This window comes from Salmo salar, chromosome 16 (genome assembly GCF_965601325.2).
Source record: "Salmo salar chromosome 16, fSalSal1, whole genome shotgun sequence".
NCBI classification, from domain to species: domain Eukaryota; kingdom Metazoa; phylum Chordata; class Actinopteri; order Salmoniformes; family Salmonidae; genus Salmo; species Salmo salar.
In genome coordinates this window covers 17,622,214-17,648,689 of record NC_138306.1, presented here as the reverse complement: position 1 = coordinate 17,648,689, position 26,476 = coordinate 17,622,214, and the positions used below count along the sequence as shown (strand labels likewise).

Below are 26,476 nucleotides of genomic sequence, written 5' to 3'. Positions count from 1 at the left end.
ATTCTGCTTAATTTTTTCTTTATTCAGTGTTACCAATGGTCCATAGAAGCACTATACGCTGTAATCAAGGCAAAGAAAGGGAAAGGAGAGGTAATCACAAAGAGTGCTTCTGCCTGCATAACACACATGCACACACCCATGCGTGCGTGCGCACACACACACACAAGACACTCTTGCACACACATATACTATACTTAAAGGGGTACAAACTCTTGTCTTTGTAGTGGTACCCTGCAAGGTGCAAAATAATAACTGAGAGCCACGCCCACACTAAGCCACCCCTCCAATGATTGGGTACAAAAATGTACCATTATACTACATGTCCCCTAAAAGGTACCGGACAGTATCATGTGAGATCTAATGTGTACCTCTGAAGGTACATTATGTATATTTAGATCTTTGTGTACTCCAGGGAAAAATACTGTACCCTAACCGTACCCTTTTTCTGAAAGAGTCCGTACACTACACCATGCCACGGAATCTGCACAGCAGAGTAATGGGACTGAAACAAGGAGAGATTGAGAATCAGTGATACTGTAGGCGGCCGAGAAAAGTAGGAATCATGTTCTTAATCATGCTCGAACAAAGGGATCTGATGTGCTGCTGAGCAGTTGTAAGTTAGAGGAGTTCTACAGCCCCTAAACAAACCTGTGTTTCGGCTCACAGGCTAAACAATGTTATAAGGATAATAAAATGAATAGAAAGATTGAGGGACTTGTGTTTCTATGTAATGTTTTCAATGCATTATTTAATATGTACTTGATGTGTTTCAAGCCTAATGCACAAGTAGCTACTGTATGTAGATGAAAGCCCTGCCCGTCATTTATAAAGATACGTTGCACTGCACTTTACACACACACAAAGATATGACAATATAGCCAGTCCCGTCATAATGTTTCAATATGGAAAAAGAATTGTTAATGTTCTTTGGGGTGCTTTTTTCCCATGCCACCGCAGATGCCAGTGCCCACCGCAGTACGAGGGTCCTGAGTGCCAGCAGACAAGGCGAAGTTTCTTTGGCAACGGCTATGCCTGGTTCCCTCCCATAAGGCCGTGCTTTGATAGCCATCTCTCCCTGGAGTTCATCACAGGGGCTGAGGATGGGCTGCTGCTCTACAGCGGGCCCCTGGCCACCCTGCTTCCCGGAGACCCAGAGGACTACATGGCCATAGGTAGGGTAATGTGTTACCCACTTAGGATTTGAACCCAGGTCATGGAGATCACGTAAGCCCTCTGAGCTAAAGCCTAGGCATTAACTGGGAGCTAACTCAAGTCTTTAGGTCTCAGGCAAGGTTAATCAGCCCTCTAGCGTGGTTTACCAAACAAACTCTGTTACACAAAGGCAAGTTTACTGCATCTACCTTCCAGTCCAACCGAGGTGCATGATTTGAATAACAAATGGAATGTGTGGGATATATCCAGCGTTATTTGGATTAATTAGGTTGCTTAGTCATACAGCCCAGACAGAGACAAAACACTCAAACTAAAGCAGTGTAACCTTGTTAATGGGTTCACTTCACTTGTTAATAAAAAGTAGATAATGGTCCGTACCTTTGGGATGAACTGTCCGTTACATATGTACAGTCAATATACAGTTTCATGTAAAGTATATATGTGTGCACTGACTATTTGACACTGAACAGCATCCCTCCAAGTGCATCCTACACCACAGTTGAACTTTGACCCTTTAAGTCTGTAGGTGGAATGTCATGGTGATGCTGGTACGGATGACCTCTCTTCTCCTCAGAGCTGATTGGTGGAACACCTAGCCTGAAAATCAACCATGGGTCTGGAACCCTGGTCCTGCAGTTGCCGGGAAATGTGGTTGTGTCCGACAGACGCTGGCACCGTCTGGATGTTAGGAGCAACAGTAAAGTAAGCGAACCATTAAATGGCTATATTCGCATCCTGAAAACACACATTCTTCCATGTTCTTACCTGTATATGTATGTTTGTGTGTGTGCAGAGATTGTTACCTTCCTCTTCATCTCTTGGGTTTTCAGGAAGTACGTTTCACCCTGGATCGCTGCTCCAGTGCCATTGTCATGGAGACGGAGGGCGTGGACAGCTGGGCCATGACCGAGGACCGCTCTTCTTGTGAAGTCAGAGGAGTCACGCCCAATAGGGACAGGTACTGTCCTGCTCAGAATCCCACCCCTCTGACATCACACCAATCACACCTGCCAGCCAGTCAAGGCATTGCCGATGGCCAAAATAGTTCCTCTGAAAGGCATTAAAAGATCTACGAACATATATCCATCTACCATGCATACTCCAATTCTTGTAGCAGCCACTGTGTCATCCAGTGGTGGTTACAATTAAGATAAGGTACTACACAGATGAGTTGACATGAGTGAGTGGTGTGATTCTGGAAGGATGGATGGATGGATGAAACAAAGAAATGGACAGACAGATTAATGGTTTTAATGGACAGGCATTGACAATGACGTGTCTCCTCTTTTCCACAGGTACCTGAATGGGAGTCAGGTGTTGCAGCTGGGTGGTGTCAACGAAAACGTGTCCTATGAGTATCCCCAGCTACAGCACAAGCACTTCACCGGATGTCTGCGCAACCTGGTTGTGGATAGTGCGGTAAGACACAAAAGTCTAGCACTCTCCCCTAACACCCCAACAACAACAAGTTTACCTCTCTAACTCAATCTCGGCTCTGGACACTGCATTTTATTTCTTACATTTTCTCACTCCTTGACCTGTCTAGTTGACTCGCTAGGTTTCATTAAGACATGAGCTCAAGAGGAATATCAATTTGAGCTCAAGGCTAAGCTGGGAGTATCTTCTAAATGCTGACGTCTTTCACTCATCATATTCCCCTTTAAATCAAATCAAATCAACTTGTATTAGTCACATGCGCCGAATACAACAGTTTCACCTTACAGTGAAATGCTTACTTACGAGCCCCTAACCAACAATGCAGTTTTAAAAAATATATATATATACATAAAGAAAAATAAGTCAGGTTCTCTTAGTGCCTTAATGTCAGACAGGTTATATGTACTGGCGGGATGTATTCTCCTTTGTTATTTATCTCCTTTATGCCTATGACCTTCTCTCATCTTTACTTTATGCTTCAGAAAGGGATGTATTGTGCATTATTGAGGTTAGACTGAAAACCTCAGGCCATCACTCTCTCTCTCTTATTCATTTCTCTCTCGCCTTAATTTTTTTACTTTCTTTCTCTTTCTTCCTCTCTCTTCTCTCTCCCCCCACATCTCTCTTTCTCCCTCTCTCTCTCTCTCCCACTCACCCTCCTTCTGTCTCTCCCTCATTCCTTCACCCCCCCTGCCTCTCTTCCCTCTCTGCTCCAGCTCTATGACCTTGGTTATCCCTCTGAGTCCTCCAGCAGTGCCCCAGGCTGCTCTCTGACTGATGGGAACTGTGTGAACATGGGTGTACCAGTCTGTGGGGCCAGGGGGCGCTGTAACGGGCAGTGGGACTCCTTCCGCTGCCAGTGTGGGCCCGGTTACACAGGGATCCACTGTGAAGACGGTACGTCCTTAGAGAATATACAGTCGGGTTAGGACAGGTGTTGTCTGTGGGTATCAAAAGGTGTAGAGTGGACTGTATTACATAGTAGAAACCTAATATGGGATGTAATTTTTTCCCCAACAAGATCAAAATGCCATGGCTTTGCATTATAGGCTTAACCTATAATAACATTAAACTTTTTTTTTATTGCTCTTGTGGAATGGAAATTTGTCTTAAGGCTTTCAATGCATGGCTCACACACAATATAACTATGTTTGGCTTCTGTCACATATGTGAATTGTCTTGAATTGGCTACTGAGTCCACACAGTAGACGGTACAGTATAAATAATACATCATGAATAATATACTGTAGTTGAAGCCCTCATGGCAGCTCTATGTTTTTCTCTCTTCAACTGACAGAAGTCCCAGAGTTCTCCTTCGATGGGAGGAGCCATGTCCAGTACCAGGTGGGCTGGTCTCTCCCGGCCCGTCACACCAGCGTGCAGCTCCAGGTGCGAACCCACGTCCCCAGCGGTGTCCTCCTCAGCCTCCTCTCCCAGGAGCAGAATGAATACTTGAGTCTGGAGGTGAGTCATCGACACTCTGCCTGCAGAGAGGCACTTTAATTGGCTCCTGCTGTAGCCTGCTCCTCAACGTTGTTATTACGTTGCCTGAATGACTGTCATGATGGGTCGACATTTTCGACAATGATGGAGTGAGTAATGGCGGGCTTGGAAGACAGGAAGTGGGTACTGAGTGGGCCTCTGAGTGACTGAGTTCTGTATGTGTGTTCGGAGTGTACTTGTATTGCCTTTGGGTTGTTTTGAGATGCGCCTATGGAACATCGCAGCACAGTATTCAGGATTATTTTACTGTCTGTCTAGTTTTAAGCACATCCTTCCTTCAGTATTAGGGTCTAGGGAAGTGGGTAGCTGTTATTAGTTGGATGTAAGAGCTTTCTTAAGTGGAAAGGTCCAATTCTGTCTTTTCTTCTTCAAGCTCTTATAGGAGACTTTTTCAGCGTATTGCTAGACTTGTGTACCCAATTTGAACTGGAAAATATGAAGTGGCATATACAATCAACCTAGATTACCTAGAGTATTTGCTACTTCACAAGGCTCTTCTCTGTCTGGCTTAACCAGGAAAATAGAACACCATTTCTGAGTGTGAATACCATTTCTGTAGAAATAGGATGTTAGGGTTAAAGGAGCCTTCGGCCTCTTTGAGTGACAGTGTGTCCACAGCACCAGCTAGAGACTGCTCGGCTAGCGTCTGTCATTCAAGAACACCTACCCACACAGGTCAGCTGTTTCCACTCTCATCCTACTGTAGCTTCCTCATGACAAACCAGGTTGACAGAGCAAGTGTCAGAGAGAGCACCAGCATGCAGTCACACTGCTATAGCTCCCTTCTGAGTGTCTGAGTCAGTGAAGTAGCAACCCCCCTCTAGCCTTTTCTCCTCACCAGCCCCATACATACCAGTACAAATAAACTGAGGAAAGGATTGGGGCTCTGTAAGATCTCAGCAGCAAATGTAAGTAGGTTATATAAGGTACCTCTGTGAACAATCTCTCAGAATTGAGTAGTATAAAACGCTTGTTTTTTGTCCGAAAGCAAGCTACTCTGTCTGAAGCTGTCTCAGACCCCCCCGAGAGACACTTGAGTGTGGATCCAGACAACAAGTCTCTCAGAACCTCAGCCTCTCTTGTTTGCTCTGATGGGTAGGAAGGGATGGAGAGGGAGGAGGGATCTGAATGAATAACAAGACATTCACAAGGTTACTGGGGGCTGCTGCAGAAAAGTGTGAGAGTTAGGCCTCGGAAACCTTTTTCACCTCTTGTTTTTTATTTCACCTTTATTTAACTAGATAGGCCAGTTGAGAACAAGTTCTCATTTGCAACTGCGACCTGGCCAAGATAAAGCAAAGCAGTGCGACAAAAACAACAACACGGAGTTACACATGGGATAAACAAACGTACAGTCAATAACACAATAGAAAAATCTATATACAGTGTGTGCAAGTGTCATAAGATTAGGGAGGTAAGGCAATAAATAGGCCATAGTGGCGAAATAATTACAATTTATAGTGGCTTAGTTGGTAGAGCATGGTGTTTGCAACGCCAGGGTTGTGGGTTCGATTCCCACGGGGGACCAGTATGAAAAAATAAAATAAAAATAAAAATGTATGAAATGTATTCACTACTGTAAGTCGCTCTGGATAAGAGCGTCTGCTAAATGACTTAAATGTAATTAACACTGGAGTGATAGATGTGCAGATGATGATGTGCAAGTAGAGATACTGGGGTGCAAAAGAGCAAAAATAAATAACAGTATGGGGATGAGGTAGTTGGGTGGGCTATTTACAGATGGGCTGTGTACAGGTGGAGTGATCGGTAAGCTGCTCTGACAGCTGATGCTTAAAGTTAGTGAAGGAGATATGTCTCCAGCTTCAGTGATTTTTCCAATCCGTTCCAGTCATTGGCAGCAGAGAACTAGAAGGAAAGGCGGCCAGAGGAGGAATTGGCTTTGGGGGTGACCAGTGAAATATACCTGCTGGAGCGCGTGCTACAGGTGGGTGTTGCTATGGTTACCAGTGAGCTGAGATAAGACGGGGCTTTACCTAGCAAAGACTTATAGATGACCTGGAGCCAGTGGGTTTGGCGACGAATATGAAGTGAGGGCCAGCCAACAAGAGCATACAGGCCGCAGTGGTGCGTAGTATATGGGGCTTTGGTGGCAAAACGGATTGCACTGTGATAGACTACATCCAATTTGCTGAGTAGAGTGTTGGAGGCTATTTTGTAAATGACATCACCGAAGTCAAGGATCGGGAAGATAGTCAGTTTTACGAGAGTGTGTTTGGCAGCATGAGTGAAGGAGGCTTTGTTGCAAAATAGGAAACCGATTCTAGATTTAATTTTGGATTGGAGATGATTAATGTGAGTCTGGAAGGAGAGTTTACAGTCTAAGCAGACACCTAGGTATTTGTAGTTGTCCACATATTCTAAGTCAGAACCATCCAGAGTAGTGATGCTGGTCGGGCGGGCGAGTGCGGGCAGCGATCGGTTAAAGAGCATGCATTTAGTTTTACTAGCATTTAAGAGCAGTTGGAGGCCACGGAAGGAGTGTTGTATGCCATTGAAGCTCGTCTGGAGGTTTGTTAACGCAGTGTCCGAAGAAGGGCCAGAAGTATACAGAATGGTGTCGTCTGCGTAGAGGTGGATCAGAGAATCACCAGCAGCAAGAGCGACATCATTGACGTATACAGAGAAAAGAGTCGGCCCGAGAATTGAACCCTGTGGCACCCCCATAGGTCCGGACAACAGGCCCTCCGATTTGACACACTGAACTCTATCTGAGAAGTAGTTAGTGAACCAGGCAAGGCAGTCATTTGAGAAACCAAGGCTGTTGAGTCTGCCGAAAAGAATGCGGTGATTGACGAAAGCCTTGGCACAGTACTGTCTTTTATCGATGGCGGTTATGATATTGTTTAGGACCTTGAGCGTGGCTGAGATGCACCCATGACCAGCTCGGAAACCAGATTGCATTGTGGAGAAGGTACGGTGGGATTCGAAATGGTCGGTGATCTGTTTGTTAACTTGGCTTTCGAAGACTTTAGAAAGGCAGGGCAGGATAGATATAGGTCTGTAACAGTTTGGGTTTAGATTGTCTCCCCCTTCGAAGACGGGAATGACCTCGGCAGCTTTCCAATCTTTAGGGATCTCAGACGATACGAAAGAGAGGTTGAACAGGCTAGTAATAGTGGTTGAAACAATTGCGGCGGAAACTTTTAGAAAGAGAGGGTCCAGATTGTCTAGCCCAGCTGATTTGTAGGGGTCCAGATTTTGCAGCTCTTCCAGAACATCAGCTATCTGGATTTGTGTGAAGGAGAAGCAGGGGGGGTCTTGGGAAAGTTGCTGTGGGGTGGGTGGGGGGGTGCAGAGCTGTTGGCCAGGGTAGGGGTAGCCAAGTGGAAAGCATGACCAGCCGTAGAAAAATGCTTATTGAAATTCGCGATTATCGTAGATTTATCGGTGGTGACAGTGTTTCCTAGCCTCAGTGCAGTGGGCAGCTTGGTGGAGGTGCTCTTATTCTCCATGGACTTTACAGTGTCCCATAACTTTTTAGAATTTGTGCTACAGGATGCAAATTTCTGTTTGAAAAAGCTAGCCTTTGCTTTCCTAACTGACTGTGTATATTTGTTACTAAGTTCCTTGAAAAGTTGCATATCGCGGGGGCTATTCGATGCAAATGGAGTACGCCACAGGAAGTTTTTGTGCTGGTCAAGGGCAGTCAAGTCTGGAGTGAACCAAGGACTATATCTGTTCTTAGTTCTACATTTTTGGAATCTGGCATGCTTTTTTAAGATGGTGAGGAAAGCACTTTTAAAGAATAACCAGGCATCCTCTACTGACGGGATGAGGTCAATATCCTTCCAGGATACCCGGGCCAGGTCGATTAGAAAGGCCTGCTCGCTGAAGTGTTTTAGGGAGCATTTGACAGTGATGAGGGATGGTCATTTGACGGCGGACCCATTACGGAGGCAGGCAATGAGGCAGTGATCGCTGACATCCTGGTTGTAGACAGCAGAGGTGTATTTAGAGGGCAGGTTGGTCAGGATGATATCTATGAGGGTGCCCGTATTTACGTATTTAGGGTTGTACCTGGTTGTACCTTGTACCTAAGCATCTAGCTTAGATTGTAGGACGGCCGGGGTGATAAGCATTTACCAGTTTAGGTCACCTAACAGTACGAACTCTGAAGATAAATGGGGGGCAATCAATTCACATATGGTATCCAGGGCACAGCTGGGGGCTGAGGGGGGTCTATAACAAGCAGCAACAGTGAGAGACTTATTTCTGGAAAGGTGGATTTTTAAAAGTAGAAGCTCAAATTGTTTGGGCACAGACCTGGATAGCATGACAGAACACTGAAAACTATCTCTGCAGTAGATTGCAACTCCACCCCCTTTGGCAGTTCTATCTTGCCGTAAAATGTTCTAGTTGTGGATGGAAATTTCAGAATTTTTGGTGGCCTTCCTAAGCCAGGGTTCAGACACGGCTAGGACATCAGGGTTGGCTGAGTGTGATAAAGCAGTGAATGAAACAAACTTAGGGAGGAGGCTTCTGATGTTAACATGCATGACACCGAGGCTTTTACGGTTATAGAAGTCAACAAATGATAGTGCCTGGGGAATAGGTGTGGTACTGGGGGCTACAGGGCCTGGGTTAACTTCTACATCACCAGATGAACATGGGAGGAGTTGGATAAGGGTACGGCTAAAGGCTATAAGAACTGGTCGTCTAGTGCGTAGGGAACAGAGAGTAAAAGGAGCAGATTTCTGGGCGTGGTAGAATAGATTCAGGGCATAATGTACAGACAAGGGTATGGTAGGATGTGAGTACAGTGGAGGTAAACCTAGGTGTTGAGTGACGATGAGAGAGGTTTCGTCTCTGGAGGCACCAGTTAAGCCATTTGAGGTCTCCGCATGTGTGTGGGGTGGGACAAAGAGCTATCTAAGGCATTTTGAGCAGGACTGAGGGCTCTACAGTGAAATAAAACAATAAGAACTAGCCAAGACCGCAGTAGACAAGGCATATTGACATTAGTGAGAGGCATAAAGCAATCACAGGTGTTGATATGGAGAGCTAAGACAACAACGGGTAAATGGCGATGAATGGGCAGAGCGGGTCAGTTAGGTACATACAGGACCTGAGTTCGAGGCTGGGGCCAACAGATAAACAAAATGAGGTACCGTATTATTGAAAATGTCCATAGGGCATAAGCTGTGTAGCCTAGTGATCATAGGGTCCAATGAGCAGTAATAGGTGAGTCAGGGAGCCGTATTCGATGACAAAAACATGTTATTTTATGTTCACATAATGGAACCCTTGAAAGTGTTTTCCAACCCACCGGGTTGCATTATTCTGTTGAGTGTTAGCGAAAAGGTGGAAACCAATGCTTATAACCCTCATCGCTTATTGAGATGCTTTTTATTTATCTCCCTATGAAGGGTTTTAAAATTAAAATAGAAAAAGGTTTACTTGTGAAAACATTGACAGTTTTTACTTTGTAGTAAAGTGTTTGTACTGCTTAGCGATGCTGAAAATGTATTGCTAGTGTTCTCATGGTCGGATTCTGTATAACGTTGGGATTAATTGGGCTCATTGTCATATGGTTGCCTAGGCTGCAAGCAATTAGATGCATTGTTGGGAGCCTATATATCTGCTGACAGGGGGGGTGGAAGGGGCTTGATAGATGGGGGGGTTAATCGGTTCGTAGTGTGGCAGGGGGGAATAGAATGTTGGCATTATGCTCTTATGACCATGCTGAGGGAGCAATAGTTCAAACATTCTGAGCTGTCATGCTGCATACATTAAAACACAGTATTTAATTATCTCAGCCCCACGGTTTCCAATTAAGGGATGGACACACAAGTACAAGCTGCAGTTATAGCAGGCAGCAGCCCCTCCCAGCCCCATCTCCAGCCCAGTATGTTTGTTCAGGCTTAGCTGCTGTGGATAATTGTTGTCTGTGAGATTCTCCTTCTGGGCTGAGTTAAGTAATGTCCGTGTCAGTTTTGTAAAGTTTAAATATTAAGTACAATGGTCTTAATTGAATGTTTGACATTTTAATGGTGCGATCTGTGATTTTTACAGCAGTTTTGGTTCATTTCAATTGATTGATATGCACTGTATATTTCAGGTGTTTCAGGGGCTACTGGCTGTCTTTTACAACCTGGGTGACAGACGCTACAACCTCACGCTGCCCTTCCAACGCCTTGACAACGGAGAATGGCACGAGGTGGAGCTGGATCGTCATGGCAAAGAGTTCACCCTTCGATTGGATGGTGGCGGCGGGAGGCAAGAGGTCACAGCCGCTCCTGGGACTAGTCAGGAGATAGTCATCGATCAAACAGTGGTGATGCTGGGAAACACTTTCCCTTCAGGAAACAACCACAGCTTCTTAGGTATGGTGCTGGTACTGCCATCTGGTACTGCCCCCTGGTACTGACCACTAATATTATCCACCTAATTTCACACTGGCATTTCCCACTAGTTGTTACTGCCAGAGGACCACGAGGGAAGATAAATGCTTGGACAAATGAACAAACAAATTAAAGTGGTATAAAATCATGTATTATCTGTGTGTGATTGGCAGCACAAGACTGATGCACCATTGTGTTTCACCAATCTAAATCACTGAGGTGAATGATTCCTTAGCTACCCCCGCCTTCCTATCGCAAATGGTTTTAGATCTAGACTCTGAGGAGGTCGGCTATGGATTTGGGGCTGAGGCAGATGAAGTGTGAAGGACTTGATTCAGGAGCAGGGATGTGTCTGTATAAATGATTCAGAAGCAGGGAGGTGTCTGTATAAATGATTCAGGAGCAGGGATGTGTCTGCATAAATGATTCAGGAGCAGGAATGTGTTTGTATAAATGATTCAGGAGCAGGGATGTGTCAGTATAAATTATTAAGGAGCAGGGATGTGTCTGTATAAATGATGTGTTACACATCCTTCCCAGAGGATGGCGAGACAACCAAACAAAGTAAATATCCTTTGAAACAAAGGGCTGCACTGACAGCTAAGCCCCGGGCTATATATGTGTGTGTGTGTGTGTGTGTGTGTGTGTGTGTGTGTGTGTGTGTGTGTGTGTGTGTGTGTGTGTGTGTGTGTGTGTGTGCGTTTCCGTCGCTTCATGAAACTTACTTTAAAGGTTTTGCCTCAGGCATAGTGTGTATGTCTCTGAATGTCACTATGTTGCTGTGTCTCATCTCTCTTTCCCTCTCTGTGTTTTTCCACCAGGGTGTCTGCGAGATCTGAGGCTGAACGGGAGGCCCATGCCCATGGCAAAGCAGCCCTCCATGGGGTCCAAGGGCCTCCAGGTGGTCACATCCCAGGGGGTATCCCCAGGTTGCCCCTCAGACGCCTGCAGGAAACACCAGTGCTCTCCCCCCTTCATATGTGTGGACCTCTGGAGGAAACACGAGTGCAGGTACTAAATTACGGCTGGAAATCTTGTCAGGAAAAACTCTGGGCCCTAGGCTATAAGCTATAATGGCGCTGTAGTGGAGCTGGAGGGAGTAGCGGCTGTTGTATGGGCTCCTGACCAATTCTGCTATTTTGTGTCTTTTTTTGCACTGATCTTAACTTTTTTGGTACATAATGTTTCCACCATCGTTTCCTATGACTGAAAAAAGCTTCTGGACATCAGCTGTCAATAACCTCGATTTGGACAAGGACTTCTACTTCAATGAGTTGGAGGCGAAAGACATATTGATTATCCTGAACCAGGCTGAAATCCCTGACACTCAAAGAAGAAGGAGACGGTGCTATAGAGGCCGGCGTGCAGGACACCTGACAAGACTGAAATCCGTTTGACCTCATTTCTACCAGCATGTCACCTGTGCCACTAGAGGCGAAAAAACTCTAGATCACCTTTACTCCACACACAGAGATGCGTACAAAGCTCTCCCTCACCATCCATTTGGCAAATCTGACCATAGCTCTATCCTCCTGATTCCTGTTTACAAGTAAAAACTTTAACAGGAAATACCAGTGACGCGCTCAACATGGAAGTGGTCCGATGACCAGACTGGAATATGTTCCGGGATTCATAGGATTCATCCGATGGCATTGAAGAGTTTAACACATCAGTCACCGGCTTCATTAAAAAGGGCATCGACAACATCGATCATACGTACAAACTCCAACCAGAAGCTATGGATTACAGGCAACATCCTCACTGAACTAAAGACTAGAGATGCCACTTTCAAGGAGCGGGACACTAATCAGGACGCTTATAAGACATCCCCTATGCCCTCCGACAAAACATCCAACAGGCAAGAAGTCAATACAGGACCAAGATCGAATCCTACTACACCAGCTCTGATGCTTGTCAGATGTGTCAGGGCTTGCAAACTATCATGGATTACAACGGGAAACCCAACCGTGACTTGTCCTGTGACGCTGGCCTACCAGAAGAGCTAAATAGCTCCTATGCTTGCTTTGAGGGTAGCAACACTGAAGCATGCATGAGAGCACCAGCTGTTCTGGATAACTGTTTGATCAAGCTCTCTGTAGCCGATGTGAGTAAGACATAAACACAGGTTAACATAACATTCACAACGCCGCAGGGCCAGATGGATTACCGGGATGCGTACTCAGAGCAGGCGCTGACCAGCTGGCAAGAGTCTTCACTGACATTTTCAACCACTCCCTGACCCAGTCTGTAATACCTGTTTCAAGCAGACCACTATAGTCCCTGCGCCCAAGAACGCCAAGGTAACCTGTCTAAATGACTATCGTCCCGTAGCACTCACGTCTGTAGCCATGAAATGCTTTGAAATGCTGATCAGCGGTCATGGCTCATATCAACAGCATCATTCCAGATACCCTGGACACACTTCAATTCGCATACTGCCCCAAGAGATCCACAGGTGACGCAATCTCTGTTACACGCCACGGTGTCCTTTCCCATGTGGACAAAAGGAAGACCTACGTGAGAATGTTGTTCATTTATTAGAGCTCACTGTTCAAAACCATAGTCCTCTCCAAGCTCAACACTAAACTAAGGACCCTGGGATGAAACAGAGGACCCTCTCTCTGGATTCAGATTCAGGACTTCCTGACGGGCCGCCCCAGGTGGTGTGGATAGGCAACAACACATCCACCACGCTGACCCTCAAACATGGGGGACCATCAGGGGTGCGTGCTTAGTCCCCTCCTGTACTCCCTTTTCACCCATGACTGCGTGGCCACATACCACTCCAACACCATTATTAAGTTTGCTGACAACACAACGGTGGTAGGCCTGATTACCGATGACTATGAGACAGCCTACAAGGAGGAGGTCAGAGAACTGGAAGCGTGGTGCCAGGACAACAACCTCTCCCACAACGTCGGCAAGACAAAGGAGCTGATCATGGACTACAGGAAATGGAGGGACGAGCACAGCCCCATCCACATCAACGGGGCTGTAGTGGGGCAGGTCAAGCTTCAAGTTCCTCTGTGTCCACATCAGTAAGGAAATATCATGGTCCAAACACACCAACACAGTCGTGAAGAGGGCACGACAATGCACATTACCCCCCATGAGGCTGCACCATTGAGAGCATCTTGACTGGCTGCACCACCACTTGGTATGGCAACTACTTGGCATCCGACCATAAAACGCTACAGGGGATAGTGTGTACGCCCCAGTACATCACTGGGGTCGAGCTCCTTGCCATCCAGGACTTCTATACCAGGCGGTGTCAGAGGAAGTCCCTAAAAATTGTCAAAGCCACCCAAGTCTCTGTTCTCTCTGCTACAGCATGGCAAGAGGTACCGATGCACAGAGTCTGGAACCAACATGACCCTGAACAGCTAGGTATTAACTATCTGCATTGACCCTTTTCGCCCTAACTAATTTGACTTATCACATACGCTTCTGTTGCTGTTTATTATCTATCCTGTTGCCTAGTCACTTTATCCCTACCTATATATACATACACTACAAGACTAAAAGTATGTGGACACCTCTTCGTTGAACATCTCATTCCAAAATCATGGGCATTAATATGGCGTTGGTCCCCCTTTTGCTGCTATAACAGCCTTCACTCTTCTGGAAAGGCTTTCCACTAGATGTTGGAACATTGCTGCGGGGACTTGCGTTCATTCAGTCACGAGCATTACTGAGGTCGGGCACTGATGTTTGGCGATTAGGCATGGCTCGCAGTCGGCATTCTAATTCATCCCAAAGGTGTTTGATGGGGTTGAGGTCAGGGCTCTGTGCAGGCCAATCAAGTTCTTCTTCGCCGATCTCGACAAACCATTTTTGTATGGACCTTGCTTTGTGCACGGGAGCATTGTCATGCTGAAACAGGAAAGGGGCCTTCCCCAAACTGTTACCACAAAGTTGGAAGCACAGAATTGTCTAGAATGTCATTGTATGCTGTAGCGTTAAGATTTCCCTTCACTGGAACTAAGGGGCCTAGCCCAAACCATGAAAAACAGCCCCAGACCATTATTCCTCCTCCACCAAACTTTACAGTTGGCACTATGCATTCGGGCAGGTAGCGTTCTCCTGGTATTCGCCAAACCCAGATTAGTCCGTCGGACTGCCAGATGGTGAAGCATGAGTCATCACTCCAGATAACGCATTTCCACTGCTCCTAAGTACAATGGCGGCAAGCTTTACACCACTCCAGCCGACACTTGGCATTGTGCATGGTGATCTCAGGCTTGTGTACGGCTGCTCGGCCATGGAAACCCATTTCATGAAGCTCCTGATGAATAGCTGATGCTGCTTCCAGAGGCAGTTCGGAACTCGTAGTGAGTGTTGTAACTGAAGACAGACGATTTTTATGCACTACACACTTCAGCCCTAGGCGGTCATGTTCTGTGTGCTTGTGTGGCCTACCACTTCGTGGCTGAGCCGTTGTTGATCCTAGATATTTCCACTTCAAAATAACAGATGACGGGTAGCTCTAGCAGGGAAGAAATTTGACAAACTGACTTGTTGGAAAGTTGGCATCCTATGACGGTACCACGTTGAAAGTCACTGAGCTCTTAAGTAAGACCATTCTACTGCCAATGTTGATGAATGGAGATTGCATGGCTGTGTGCTCGATTTTATACACCTGTCAGCAAGGGGTGTGGCTGAAATAGCCGAATCCACTAATTTGAAAGGGTGTCCATGTAAGGGTGTCAATATACTATATAGCCAAGTTATCATTACTCTGTGTATTTAATCTCTGCATTGTTGGGAAGGGCCCGTAAGTAAGCAATTCACTGTTAGTCTACACCTGTTGTTTCAGAATTCTATGACAAATACAATTTCCAAAGCTTTCGCAGCATTAAGATTATCGTCATAACCTTAACTCAGAATGAAGTTAACTAAAAATAAAAAGTTACCTAAGTGTTTGCAATTGTTACAAACAAGTGAAGGATTAAAATGTCTGTAATGTTTGCCTCAATGTGTTTCATGATGTGTGACAACATGTGCGCAATGATGTGCCCAATCTATGATTTTGTGCATAATTATTGGGTAAGAGTAATAAGCTGCCTCAATAGCCTATTTGCAGCCGTAGGTGGTAATATCTCGCCTGATCCGTCATCAGTACTGTGGAATAATTCTAATGTTAAGGTAAGATTTGAATGGAGAAAGCTGATTCAAGAACAGGGCTGCTTTTCTTTAGATCCTATCAGTATCGACACATGGCTTAACGACGCACTTAGAGAACCCCCCCCCCCCCCCCCTGCAATGACTCAGCTCTTTTGAGAATCCTAGCGGTGTGTCAACCTGAGGAAATAAAGCTAACCGTAGTGACAGGGAGTGTCTAAGCTGCCAGCGTCTTTAAACTCCCCTGGACTCCAGTGTTTCCTGTCGTCCCTAGCTGGGATCAGAGCATGTGAAACATCTCTGAGGCCTTTCATCACCATGGGATGTCCACTCGGGGGTACTTAGTAGCCAGTTTCCACATCATCTCCCGATGTCCTCAGACATAGTTGAAAGTCGAATACTGACTTGTATCACGGGTGACCTGGCTGAGATTTTCACAGTGCCAGGACGGCTATTCCTATCCCTTATAATTAAAAGTTATTTCCATCCAGTTCAGGTGAATGAATCACACTCTCCACAACCTCGTCCTTATTTGCATCTCCACAGGTGCCCCCCTGGTTACATGACGAAGGAGAATGACTCGAGTAAGGTGTGCGTCTACACGCTGTGCGTCAGCAGGCCCTGTCGCCACGGCACCTGTGTGGCCCACTCGCCTGCCAAGTACTCGTGTCACTGCTCGGAGGGCTACCGTGGGCGCCACTGTGAGGTCTCTCTGACGCTCTACCACAACAACGACAACAACACTCTGAGCCTCAGCTCTGCGTTTGCCATCAGTATCTGTGTCCTGGCCTTCCTAGGTAACTATATGGACTACGTTGTCTACTACCTGTGGTGAAAATGCCATCTTTCATCTTTATTCTCTGATTTGGTTTCATCTGGTTTTGGTTGTGGGTGGGTTTTCACAAATGTTCACTGAGTGTACAAGACATTAGAAACAACATTTCCATGACATGACCAGGTGAATCCAGGTAAAAGCTATGATCCCTTATTGATGGTAACTGGTAAATTCACTTAAATCAGTGTAGATGAAGGGGAGGTGACAGTTTAAAGAAGGATTTTTAAGTCTTGACACAATTGACACATGGATTGTGTTTGTGTGCCATTCAGAGGGTGAATGGTCAAGACAAAATATTTAAGTGCCCTCGAACAGGGTATCGTAGTAGGTGCCAGGTGCACTGGTTTGAGTGTGTCAAGAACTGCAACGCTGCTGGGCAGCATCCCTATGGGATTTTTAGGGAGAGTTTGAAATTGGGATAATTTGCTCTGGACATTGGTATTTCATGGCTTATGACGTATTGATATGCTATCTGGGGGGCCGTCCTCCAAACATGTTTTTATTTTTGAGGGGTTGGGGGACCCCAAAGCTTGTGCCCCCCCCCCCCCCCCCCCCCCCCCATTGCGTGGGCTTGTGAGCTACGCCAGAGATTTTAACCCAATAATGGTTGAATTGAAGAAGTTTATGATGCCTATCAATCATTGTTTTTGCAACCAGTGGACAGCCAGTGAAAAATGCACTCTTGCAACAGCTATATAGTGCGGATCCCAGCCTATGTAATAAAGGTTTGAGGCAGTTACTCCCTTCTAAACTCTATGGTATTGTGTGGTATACTCCATACTGTCAAAAAGGAGTTTGATTTAAGGCCACGAGTGGTGTTTTTAAGCTCAATCTAATTCATGGTGATTAAAAAATATGTATCCATATGCCTAACCTCATGCACCATAGACTTATACGGCTGAAAAGTATCAACATTTTAAAGTGTCACCAACAAAAAGGTAAACAATAGGCCAATAACTAATGCAGCATATAACAGACATTTTTTAGATGCAAACAGTACTTTTCAGTAGTGCTCAAAGCATGCCATTCCATGAGAGCAACATTTATTTTTCAACTCAAAGCAATTAGCCCAACCAGTCCTCCATGACAACAAAATCATAATCAGTAATAAGTCCTTCGTTTTGGGGTTATTCTCAGGTAAAACAATTTGGCTAATCTATATTCCCATATTTCCATTTATTTTTCTTGAAGATCAAGAGCTATTAAATGAATTGTAATGACTGGAAATCTGACAGACTGGTTTTTAATGTAAAGATAGAGCCTAATCATATTATTATTTGTAGTAGAAAGCAATGGGCTAGAACAAGCCTACATAACCAACCCATAAAGTAAAATGCAACATTCATTTATGGGTAATTCAAAAGTGATGTTACTGATTACAATTTTGGACGGGTAACTAGTAACTTTAATGATTATATTTAGAAAGTAACCTACCCAACCTTGCTGGATACGCAGATTTCTAGTTCTAAAAACTGGAAGCTTCAATCGGTGAGGTGTGTCTACCAGAGGAGGCTGGTGGGAGGAGCTATAAGAGGACAGGCTCATTGTAATGGCTGGAATAGAATTAATGTAACGGTATAAAACACAACAAAGATCTGGAAACCACATGTTTGACTCCGTTCCATTTATTCCATTCCAGCCATTACAGTGAGCCCATCCTCCTATAGCTCTTCCCACCAGCCTCCTCTGGTGTCTACCTGGTAATAGGTTCTTGCAGTACCCAAAACCATCTGTGATTTTATTTGGCCATAGGGAAAAGAGCTACTGCGTAAATACTGCAATGTGGATTTGGTGGAATTGAGCCCCAAGTGTTCTTAGTATGGATCTCAGGAGCTGTGAGTGGCCTCAGTCAGTGGGGCTGCATGGGTCCTGGCTAGAAACATTAATTTTGATAACTCTATGAGCCACAATAAAACCCCCAAAGCTTTCGCTGAGTTACAGTTCAAAAAAGTTTGGGGGCCCCTCAGTCATGCCCTCCTTTATTTTGTCTTTCTTGAATTCAGACTTTTATTTGTCATCCTCCTTTCCCTTACTTTTTTATCTCGTCTGTTTGTCATTCCAGTCCTGTTACGTCCGTTTATGTCAGATTTGATCTCTCTCTTCTATTTCTTTGTCATTTACTTTCTCCTACCGTTTTCATCTAAATGTGTCCATGTTTGCTGCTGACACATAGTAAGCTGTGTTGGTGTGTCCAGTGCAGCGGGCTATCTCTCCATAGAGCTACTTGTATACAGTTTATGAGTCTCTCTATCAAAAACAGAGTTATAAATTGGTCTGACGATTCAACACACAGTCTCTGCTACCTCTATAACTGATTCAACAGCACAATACCTCCCCGGGGCATGTAGCTGGTGTATTGCAACAGCCACATGAGGTACAGATCAAATGCTATACTTCAATATTTGATATGATAATTACAAAGATAACAAACGGAGGCCTTGGCATCATTCACGGACATTCATGTGTTGAATATGTAAATGAAACTGCATGTTGCAGTCATCTAAGCTACCTAGTAGTTACTCTAGTTCCTGGAATTTATAATCTGCACTCAAACCTTTGACCTTTTGAATTAGGCGAATTCCTGAATATATCAAAATGGAAATGGGAGGTCACCAAGAGTTTATATGAACTTTTCTTGAATCATCTCTGTGATGGGAAATACAGTTCAGTAGCTAGCAACACCTTCTGTCTCTAACATGACTCAGGCTACAGTTCTTAGACCGGGCTGTCTGTAACCGGATACTGCGGTTGGAGGTCCTTTGATAACTGTTAAAGTTTTAAGTTGTTCTCCTACTTGAAGTCATAACTGAGGGAGCGAGTCAGCATCAGACAAGGCTTGTTGGAGATGACAGAGGTGTCTGTGTGTGTGTGTGTGTGTGTGTGTGTGTGTGTGTGTGTGTGTGTGTGTGTGTGTGTGTGTGTGTGTGTGTGTGTGTGTGTGTGTGTGTGTGTGTGTGTGTGTGCGCAAGTGACAAACAAACGCCTGGACAAAAAGTCACAGACAACACACATCCCCCACAACACACTGAGGCGGGCTGACGGCCTGCTGCTAAATTCAACTGGAACTCTCCGTCTTTTCTCCTCTGCCTCAAACTCCAATAAAAGTTTAAGTGATCATCCATAATTCAGATTTACATAACCCATCACAGACTGGCTGATTGCCAAGTTCAACATTTGCCACTGACAGAACCAGAGACAGGCAAAATTTGCCATCTAAGTATGCTTCATTAGCCATACTTAGGCATACTTACCCACTTGTTGAATGGGTTTCAAATTCAGCAATGAACAACTTTATTGTCCATTACATTGACATTTTTACTGTATGTGTCATTGGATTTGATATTCAATGAAGAGGACATTTCCTTTCCATATAGAATGGATGTAAATAGTTGTTAAAGTGACTGTGTTTTTGTACTAGAACATACTTTTCTTAATAAAACCTCACAACATTTCCCTTCTCTCATCTGTCTTTGTCTTGTCCTTTGTTTCTCCTTTCATATTTTCACTCCATGTTATATGTTGTGTAATATCATTTACTTTCTGACATGTCATCATACATTTTTCCATCTAGCTATACACTGAGTGTACAAAACATAAAAAAACGCCTTCCTAATATTGAGTTGCACCCCCTTTTGCCCTCAGAACAGCCTTAATTTGGCAGGGCATGGACTCTACAAGATGTTGAAAGCATTCCACAGGGATGCTGGCCCATGTTGACTCCAATGCTTCCCACAGGTGTGTCAAGTTGGCTGGATGTCCTTTAGGTTATGGACCATTCTTGGAAATTGTCGAGCGTGAAAAACCCAGAGGCGTTGCAGTTCTTGACACAAACCAGTGCACCTGGCAGCTACTACCATACCCCGTTCAAAGGCTCTTAAATCTTTTGTCTGTAGCCATGAAATGCTTTGAAATGCTCATGTCTGTAGCCATGAAATGCTTTGAAATGTTCACGTCTGTAGCCATGAAATGCTTTGAAAGGCTTGTCATGGCTCACATCAGCACCATTATCCCAGAAACCCTAGACTCACTCCAATTTGCATACCGCACCAACAGAGCCACAGATTTTGCAATCTCTATTGCACTCCACACTGCCCTTTCCCACCTGGACAAAAGGAACACCTATGTGAGAATGCTGTTCATTGACTACAGCTCAGCGTTCAACACCATAGTGCCCTCAAAGCTCATCACTGAGCTAAGGACCCTGGGACTAAACACCTCCCTCTGCAACTGGATCCTGGACTTCCTGAAGGGCCGCCACCAGGTGGTAAGGGTCCACCACGCTGATCCTCAACACTGGGGGCCCTCAGTGGTGCGTGCTCAGTCCCCTCCTGTACTCCCTGTTCACTCATGACTGCACGGCCAGGCACGACTCCAACACCATCATAAAGTTTGCTGATGACACAACGGTGGTAGGCCTGATCACCGACAACAATGAGACAGCATATAGGGAGGAGGTCAGAGGCCTGGCCGTGTGGTGCAAGGACAACAACCTCTCCCTCAATGTGAGCAAGACAAAGGAGATGATTGTGGACTACAGGAAAAAGTACGCCCCCAAAGTACGCCCCCATTCTCATCGATGGGGCTGCAGTGGAGCAGGTTGAGAGTTTCAAGTTCCTTGGCGTCCACATCACCAACAAACTAACACACAATGACATATTGACTCTGTACCAGTACCCCTTATATATAGCCCCGCTATTGTTTTTTACTGCTACTCTTTAATTATTTGTCGTTCTATCTCTTACTTCTTTTGGGGGTATTTTCTTAAAACTGCATTGTTGGTTAAGGGCTTGTAAGTAAGCATTTCACTGTAAGGTCTACACCTGTTGTATTCGGCGCATGTGACAAATAACATTTGATTTGATTTGAAAGGCACACATACCAAATCCATGTCTCAAGGCTTAAAAATCCTTCTTTAAACATTAAACCTAACATCCCAAGACCCCCATGTTTGGTGGCTAACCTCAAAGCAGCATCATGGAAAATGGATAGGAGCTGTGTTTGTTCTCCAGCCTGAGTTAATATATTTAGAGATGTAACAACACCAGCACTGCCACTGATCGTCGTGTGTGTGTGTGTGTGTGTGTGTGTGTGTGTGTGTGTGTGTGTGTGTGTGTGTGTTTGTTTGTGGACACTTGTCTGTCATGTCCTTGTCTGTCATGTCCTTGTCCTTATCTGTCCGTGTCTGTATCTGTGAATCGTCAAGCGTGTGTGTGTCACAGGAGGCTGCTGAGGGGAGGAGGGGGCATAATAATGTTGGGAATAGAGTGAATGCTATCGAACACGTTTTTGATACCATTCCATGTATTCCGTTCCAGCCATTACTATGAGCCATCCTCCCCAATTCAGGTGCCACTGGCCGCCTGTGGTGTGTGTGTGTTCGTCCTTCTGTGTGCATGTTTGTGTGTGTGTGTGTTCGTCTGACTCTGTGTGTGTGATAAAGCACCACTGCTGGGCGTGTTGACTAATTGGCCCGTAGAGGTGTGTTTGTGTGTTTGATGTGAGGTTCAGGTGATTGGAGGTGTGTGTGGATAAAAAGGAAAATGGTAAGCACTGTGGAGGTGGTAATATTGTGGCTGAGGGGGAGTTCTGAGACCTGCTGGGATCCCAGCTCATCTGGATTCCATCGTGTTTCTCTGGGTCTGTACGGCACAGTGGAGGGCATGCAGCAAGGTTAGCTGATCAATAGAACCTGACAATAAACCTACCTCCAGCACACACCGAGTAGGCATAGCTGGAGGTCTACCTTTCCACTTGTTGCAGTCAGTGTTAGCTGGTTCCAGATCTGTTTGTGCTCTCTTGCCAACTCCTATGATCCTGTGGCCATTGTCATGCTACAATTACCATAGAAGTTGGCAAGAGAGCACAAAATGATCTGGAACCAGGCTAAAATCAATGTTAGGAAGAGTCCGATAACTTTCTGGTGCATCATGATGGCCCTGGATGATAGAGATATAATCATATAGAATATAAATATTTAACGACTTATGGGTGCCTTGAGTAGAGACAAATAATTAAAAGTCAAATTCCAGCCACAGACAGTGAGTAATATTCAAACCCCAATTATATGAAATGTATTTTTGCTGATTTTGAAAACCTATTCAGTTGAGTGACCTTGATGAGTGTCATATGTGTTCAGTAAACCATTACTTAATTCCAGTGTAACTGCTGCAATGTACCCCTCAATTATTAAATGGATGAACCGATGCGTCCAAACCAAAACGCGATAGAAAACGTACCCGTTCTGATGCATCACCTTTAGTGTGAGAGATAAAAGCCGTACAGAGTCAAAAGAGACATGGAGAATGAAGGAAAGAAACACAAAGAGACTAACAAGAATGAGCGAAAGATGGAGAGAATGAGACAGATAAAGAAAGGAGAAAGGAAGCGAGAGGGAGATGGCAGACAGTAGAAGAAATATTGGTAGAGATTAATGGATTTTAAAGGTCAGCGCAGCATACTGTATAATTCAACACATAGATGTGATTGATGTCAGTGCTCTAGCAGCATTCACACAATGCTATTACAACATTCCTACAACGCTCTCTCGATATTCCTGGGAGCTCTGGCCACAGTGGCTTTGGCTTGGACATGCAGATTGTTGGTTTTGTGAAGAGAAGTGTAAAGGTTGTCGTCTTTGAAATAGGATAGAAAATACAGGAGAACGTGGTGTCTCAGTCTCTGTTGCTTTGTCCTATAGCTCCAGGTCCTCATCGATGTTGATAAGGACAGACTGACTGGATTATTGCATAGAACAATGTGGTGGCAATTTACTCTGCCTATCCACAAGGATCATACGTCTTTACTGTTTTTTTTACAAAGAAAGACCGGTTTAGAGGTATTGGGTATCCGAGTTACTGTATGGGTGGATGTATGGTGGCCATTTTGGTGTCAGAAATATTTTCTAGAGCCTGGGGCTGGTCTAGTGGGTTGTGCTGCTGCAGCACATATAACATACGTGTCGGCGTGATATTGAATGCCACTGCCCCCAGTCTGTCCATCTATCTATATATCTTTTTCCACCTCGCTCGAGGCCTATAAGTGGACTACAATGGATTTTTTTTACACAGGCAGCCCAATTCTTTTCCCACTAGTCTTTTGACTAGTCAGATTGACTAATAGTGCTGCATGTGTCAACGCAGCCAATGTGGTGCACAAAATGTGGGTATCTGGTTCTCTCCCCTCCAATCCAAGCTTCACTATCCGTTTCATTTAATATCATTGCACACTCTGTCTAGGACACTGCAATTTTTTCTGTACATTGTTAACTGATAGAACATTGGGTGAAACCTTCTACCCCTCTCCCCCGGTCCGCTGTCCACCTCCCAACGTGCTCTCTGTCCCCCCCCCCCCCCCCAGTGCTGATGCTGGGCCTGTCCCTCTACTCCTGCTGGAGGAGACACAAGGGCCTGAAGGAGGGCGTCTACCACGTCTCCGCACACCACGGAGAATGGGAGGACATCCGAGAGAACGTGCTCAACTATGACGAGGAGGGTGGAGGGGAGCAGGACCAGGTACAGATACAGACTCTGAATCCCAGTATGTCCTTCAACACAACTACCATTATCTCTCCATAACCACTACAATACAGAATATAGTAGAATACAACTTGATCGATTCCCTTAGGGAAATTAGGATCACAACTCACAGGCACAGGAGAAACCATACAAACCATAGATAAACAAACTGTTTATAAACCAAGCAAGGCGTGGGAAGATTCACAGAGTCACAGTTTACATAGTGAGTGTTCGTCTGGCAGCTCTACCAAACCAGGTGGACTGGTGTTGGTAGAGGCTTGGAAATTAACACCGAAAGAACCACCCTAGCAGAATCATTAGGAAAATGATGTCAGAGACCAATACTCCTTAATAATGCCTCTATTTGCTTTAATAGCACTTTTTTCCCACTGCAATTAGATAATTAATTACAAGGCCAATCAATGGGACTGTTGCTGCCAACGTTGCCACTTAGGCCTCATGCTTTTTTCTTAGGTAGAATAAAAAATCCTCTCCAGTCAAAAGCACAGCAGACTGGAATATTTCATAGTCAAATATTATTATAAATTCAGGTCCTGCTGTTGAGTGTTTTCTTTGTCTATTAATCTCTTCGTTTTTATAAGCAGCTCATCTCTAAACAACTCTCTCTAATCTTCTTCATCTCTCTTTCTCTCTCCCTCTCTGTCTTTGTCTCTCCCTTTCTATCTCTTTCCCTCTCTCACTCTCCAGAATGCCTTCAACATGGTGGAGTTACAGAGGTCTCTGCGGCCCAGTCCAGCCCAGTCACTGTGGTACAGCTACCCACAATGCATCATCTCCTACCCTCAGACGACCAAGCCGCCAGACACGAAGAATGGGACCAAACCAAAAGGACCAAATGGACCCAAAAACGGCAGCACAGCAATCGCCCTGCGCCTGGCCCACCCTCCGTCCGGGTCAGCCACCCTCACCTCTCCCATTGCAATGCGGCGTTCCCACAAGTCCCTGTCCTTCTCCAGTCAGGACCTGGCCCGCTACCTGTGTGAGGTCATCAGGGACACGGACCGCTCCCCGGGGGACAACCCCGGCTACATGACCTCACTGCGTCCCCTGTCCAATAAGGCGCAGCGTGGTAGGCTGGCCGTGCGCTCGCTCAGCTCCCTCAGCGATGAAGGTCAGGGGTCAGAGGTTAGGGTTCAGGGGGGTCAGGAGAGCCTGGAGCGTCAGAGATCCCAGAGCCCACGGCTGGACAGGCTCAAAGCCCTGCGAGCTGTTGCCAGTGAACTCAGAGTGGACGGTGCTGTGGACTCTGCTGCCGCCAAGAGCACAGAGGGACAGAAGGACAAAGTGAAGGATAGAGAGTGCAGGGCGCAGCCCAACTGTGAGAAGAGCGGATGAGACTGGAGTCAGAATACAAAAGATTGGAATTCACACTTGGATACTGAGTTCAAGGATATAAAGGAGAGGACGTTCAAAGGCAGCATCTCAAAAATTGGAAGTTGTGAAATGTTTATATCGATTGATCCAATGATGGTGTTGGGGGAAAAACCAAAGGAGAAGAAATATTTAAGAAATGTACATTTCTGATTTGTGACCCCTTTGAAAAGTATTATATGGGCGGATTGTGGCAAAAATGTGACGCTTTAACTTGATATTATATATTTTACAAACAATCTGGAAAAGTAGAACCTTTTTCTTGGCAATGCCCTGTATATACTCCATATGGAAAGCACCTTTTGACCCTTTGGTAACACCAAAATTGCATTCATTTTGAACAGAAAGCCTCACAAAAACATATGTAAAAGAAGGCAAAAGTATTTGTTGATCATTATCGTAATATAAATTCTGTGAAGAAAAAAAATATTTGTTTGTTTTGATTTGATTCTATTTAAATAAATATCTTTGATAATATTTTAGTTATGAAATTGTTTCCTTAAAGAAATACCAACATATTTTGGAATTTATGTTAGTGATAATATAAGCCAATTACTATCTTCTTTTTTTGATCAAATTTATTTTTTTCACCATCCGATTTTCTTTATCAAAAGCTATGCTGGGTAAATGCATGCCTGTATTCCTCAGCAAGTTAAGTACCTCAATACAGACTTGTTATGCTCTACCTCTTATTTATTGATTCATAACGGCGTCTAAATATTATATGCTACTAAAACCCACTTGTCTAGACTGGAAAGCGTTTGGGTTGAGAACCAGGACCAGTATGTCCCAATATCTTGACTGTGACTACCTCAATCCCCTGCTTATTGTCTCTCAAACTCATCATCAACCATGAACAGGGGCTGTTGACCTGGGTTACAACTCTGAAATTCAGCTGAAAAAGATGCTAGCATTGCTATAAAAGGAAGCATAGAGTCCAACACAACATGGATAAAGTAAGAACCCAGCAAACACAACCACCACACAACGTCACCTTCAACGTTGTGGGACTTAATGTGCCATTGCCCCAAGGGTTTGAAAAGGAATCCAATGTCCAACATGTGACTCTAGCAGCTAGCAACAAGCTACAGTATATTAAAATATGATGATGATTATGATAATAGGGCGGCAGGTAGCCT

The 26,476-nt window shown here is 45.0% G+C and overlaps 2 protein-coding genes across 2 annotated transcripts in view; both read left to right on the top strand.

Moving 5' to 3' along the window:
- Nucleotides 1–5,245, top strand: part of LOC106573283 (neural-cadherin) — an 81,464-nt gene extending 76,219 nt beyond the window's left edge. The window contains exons 23-29 of the mRNA XM_082963247.1: nt 958–1,172; nt 1,748–1,875; nt 2,004–2,131; nt 2,469–2,592; nt 3,327–3,507; nt 3,908–4,074; nt 5,213–5,245. Coding sequence (XP_082819373.1) covers nt 958–1,172; nt 1,748–1,875; nt 2,004–2,131; nt 2,469–2,592; nt 3,327–3,507; nt 3,908–4,074; nt 5,213–5,245 — 976 coding nt within the window. The remainder of the gene's footprint in view (nt 1–957; nt 1,173–1,747; nt 1,876–2,003; nt 2,132–2,468; nt 2,593–3,326; nt 3,508–3,907; nt 4,075–5,212) is intronic.
- Nucleotides 5,246–10,174: 4,929 nt separating this feature from the next.
- LOC145861177 (putative neural-cadherin 2) lies at nt 10,175–25,750 on the top strand. The gene is made up of 5 exons (XM_082963246.1): nt 10,175–10,457; nt 11,297–11,486; nt 16,143–16,393; nt 23,788–23,942; nt 24,654–25,750. Exons 1-5 carry the CDS (start codon nt 10,175–10,177, stop codon nt 25,299–25,301), a joined length of 1,527 nt encoding a protein of 508 aa, XP_082819372.1. The 3' UTR covers nt 25,302–25,750.
- The last annotated feature ends 726 nt before the right edge of the window (nt 25,751–26,476 follow it).

What these genes read in the sequence shown, in the direction of transcription:
- LOC145861177 (XM_082963246.1), top strand. Translation starts at nt 10,175, where the DNA reads ATGCACTGTATATTTCAGGTGTTTCAGGGGCTACTGGCTGTCTTTTAC. An exon ending in AAACAACCACAGCTTCTTAG is followed by an intron (nt 10,458 to 11,296) that starts GTATGGTGCTGG and finishes TTTTTCCACCAG; the next exon opens with GGTGTCTGCGAGATCTGAGG. An exon ending in CTGTGTCCTGGCCTTCCTAG is followed by an intron (nt 16,394 to 23,787) that starts GTAACTATATGG and finishes CCCCCCCCCCAG; the next exon opens with TGCTGATGCTGGGCCTGTCC.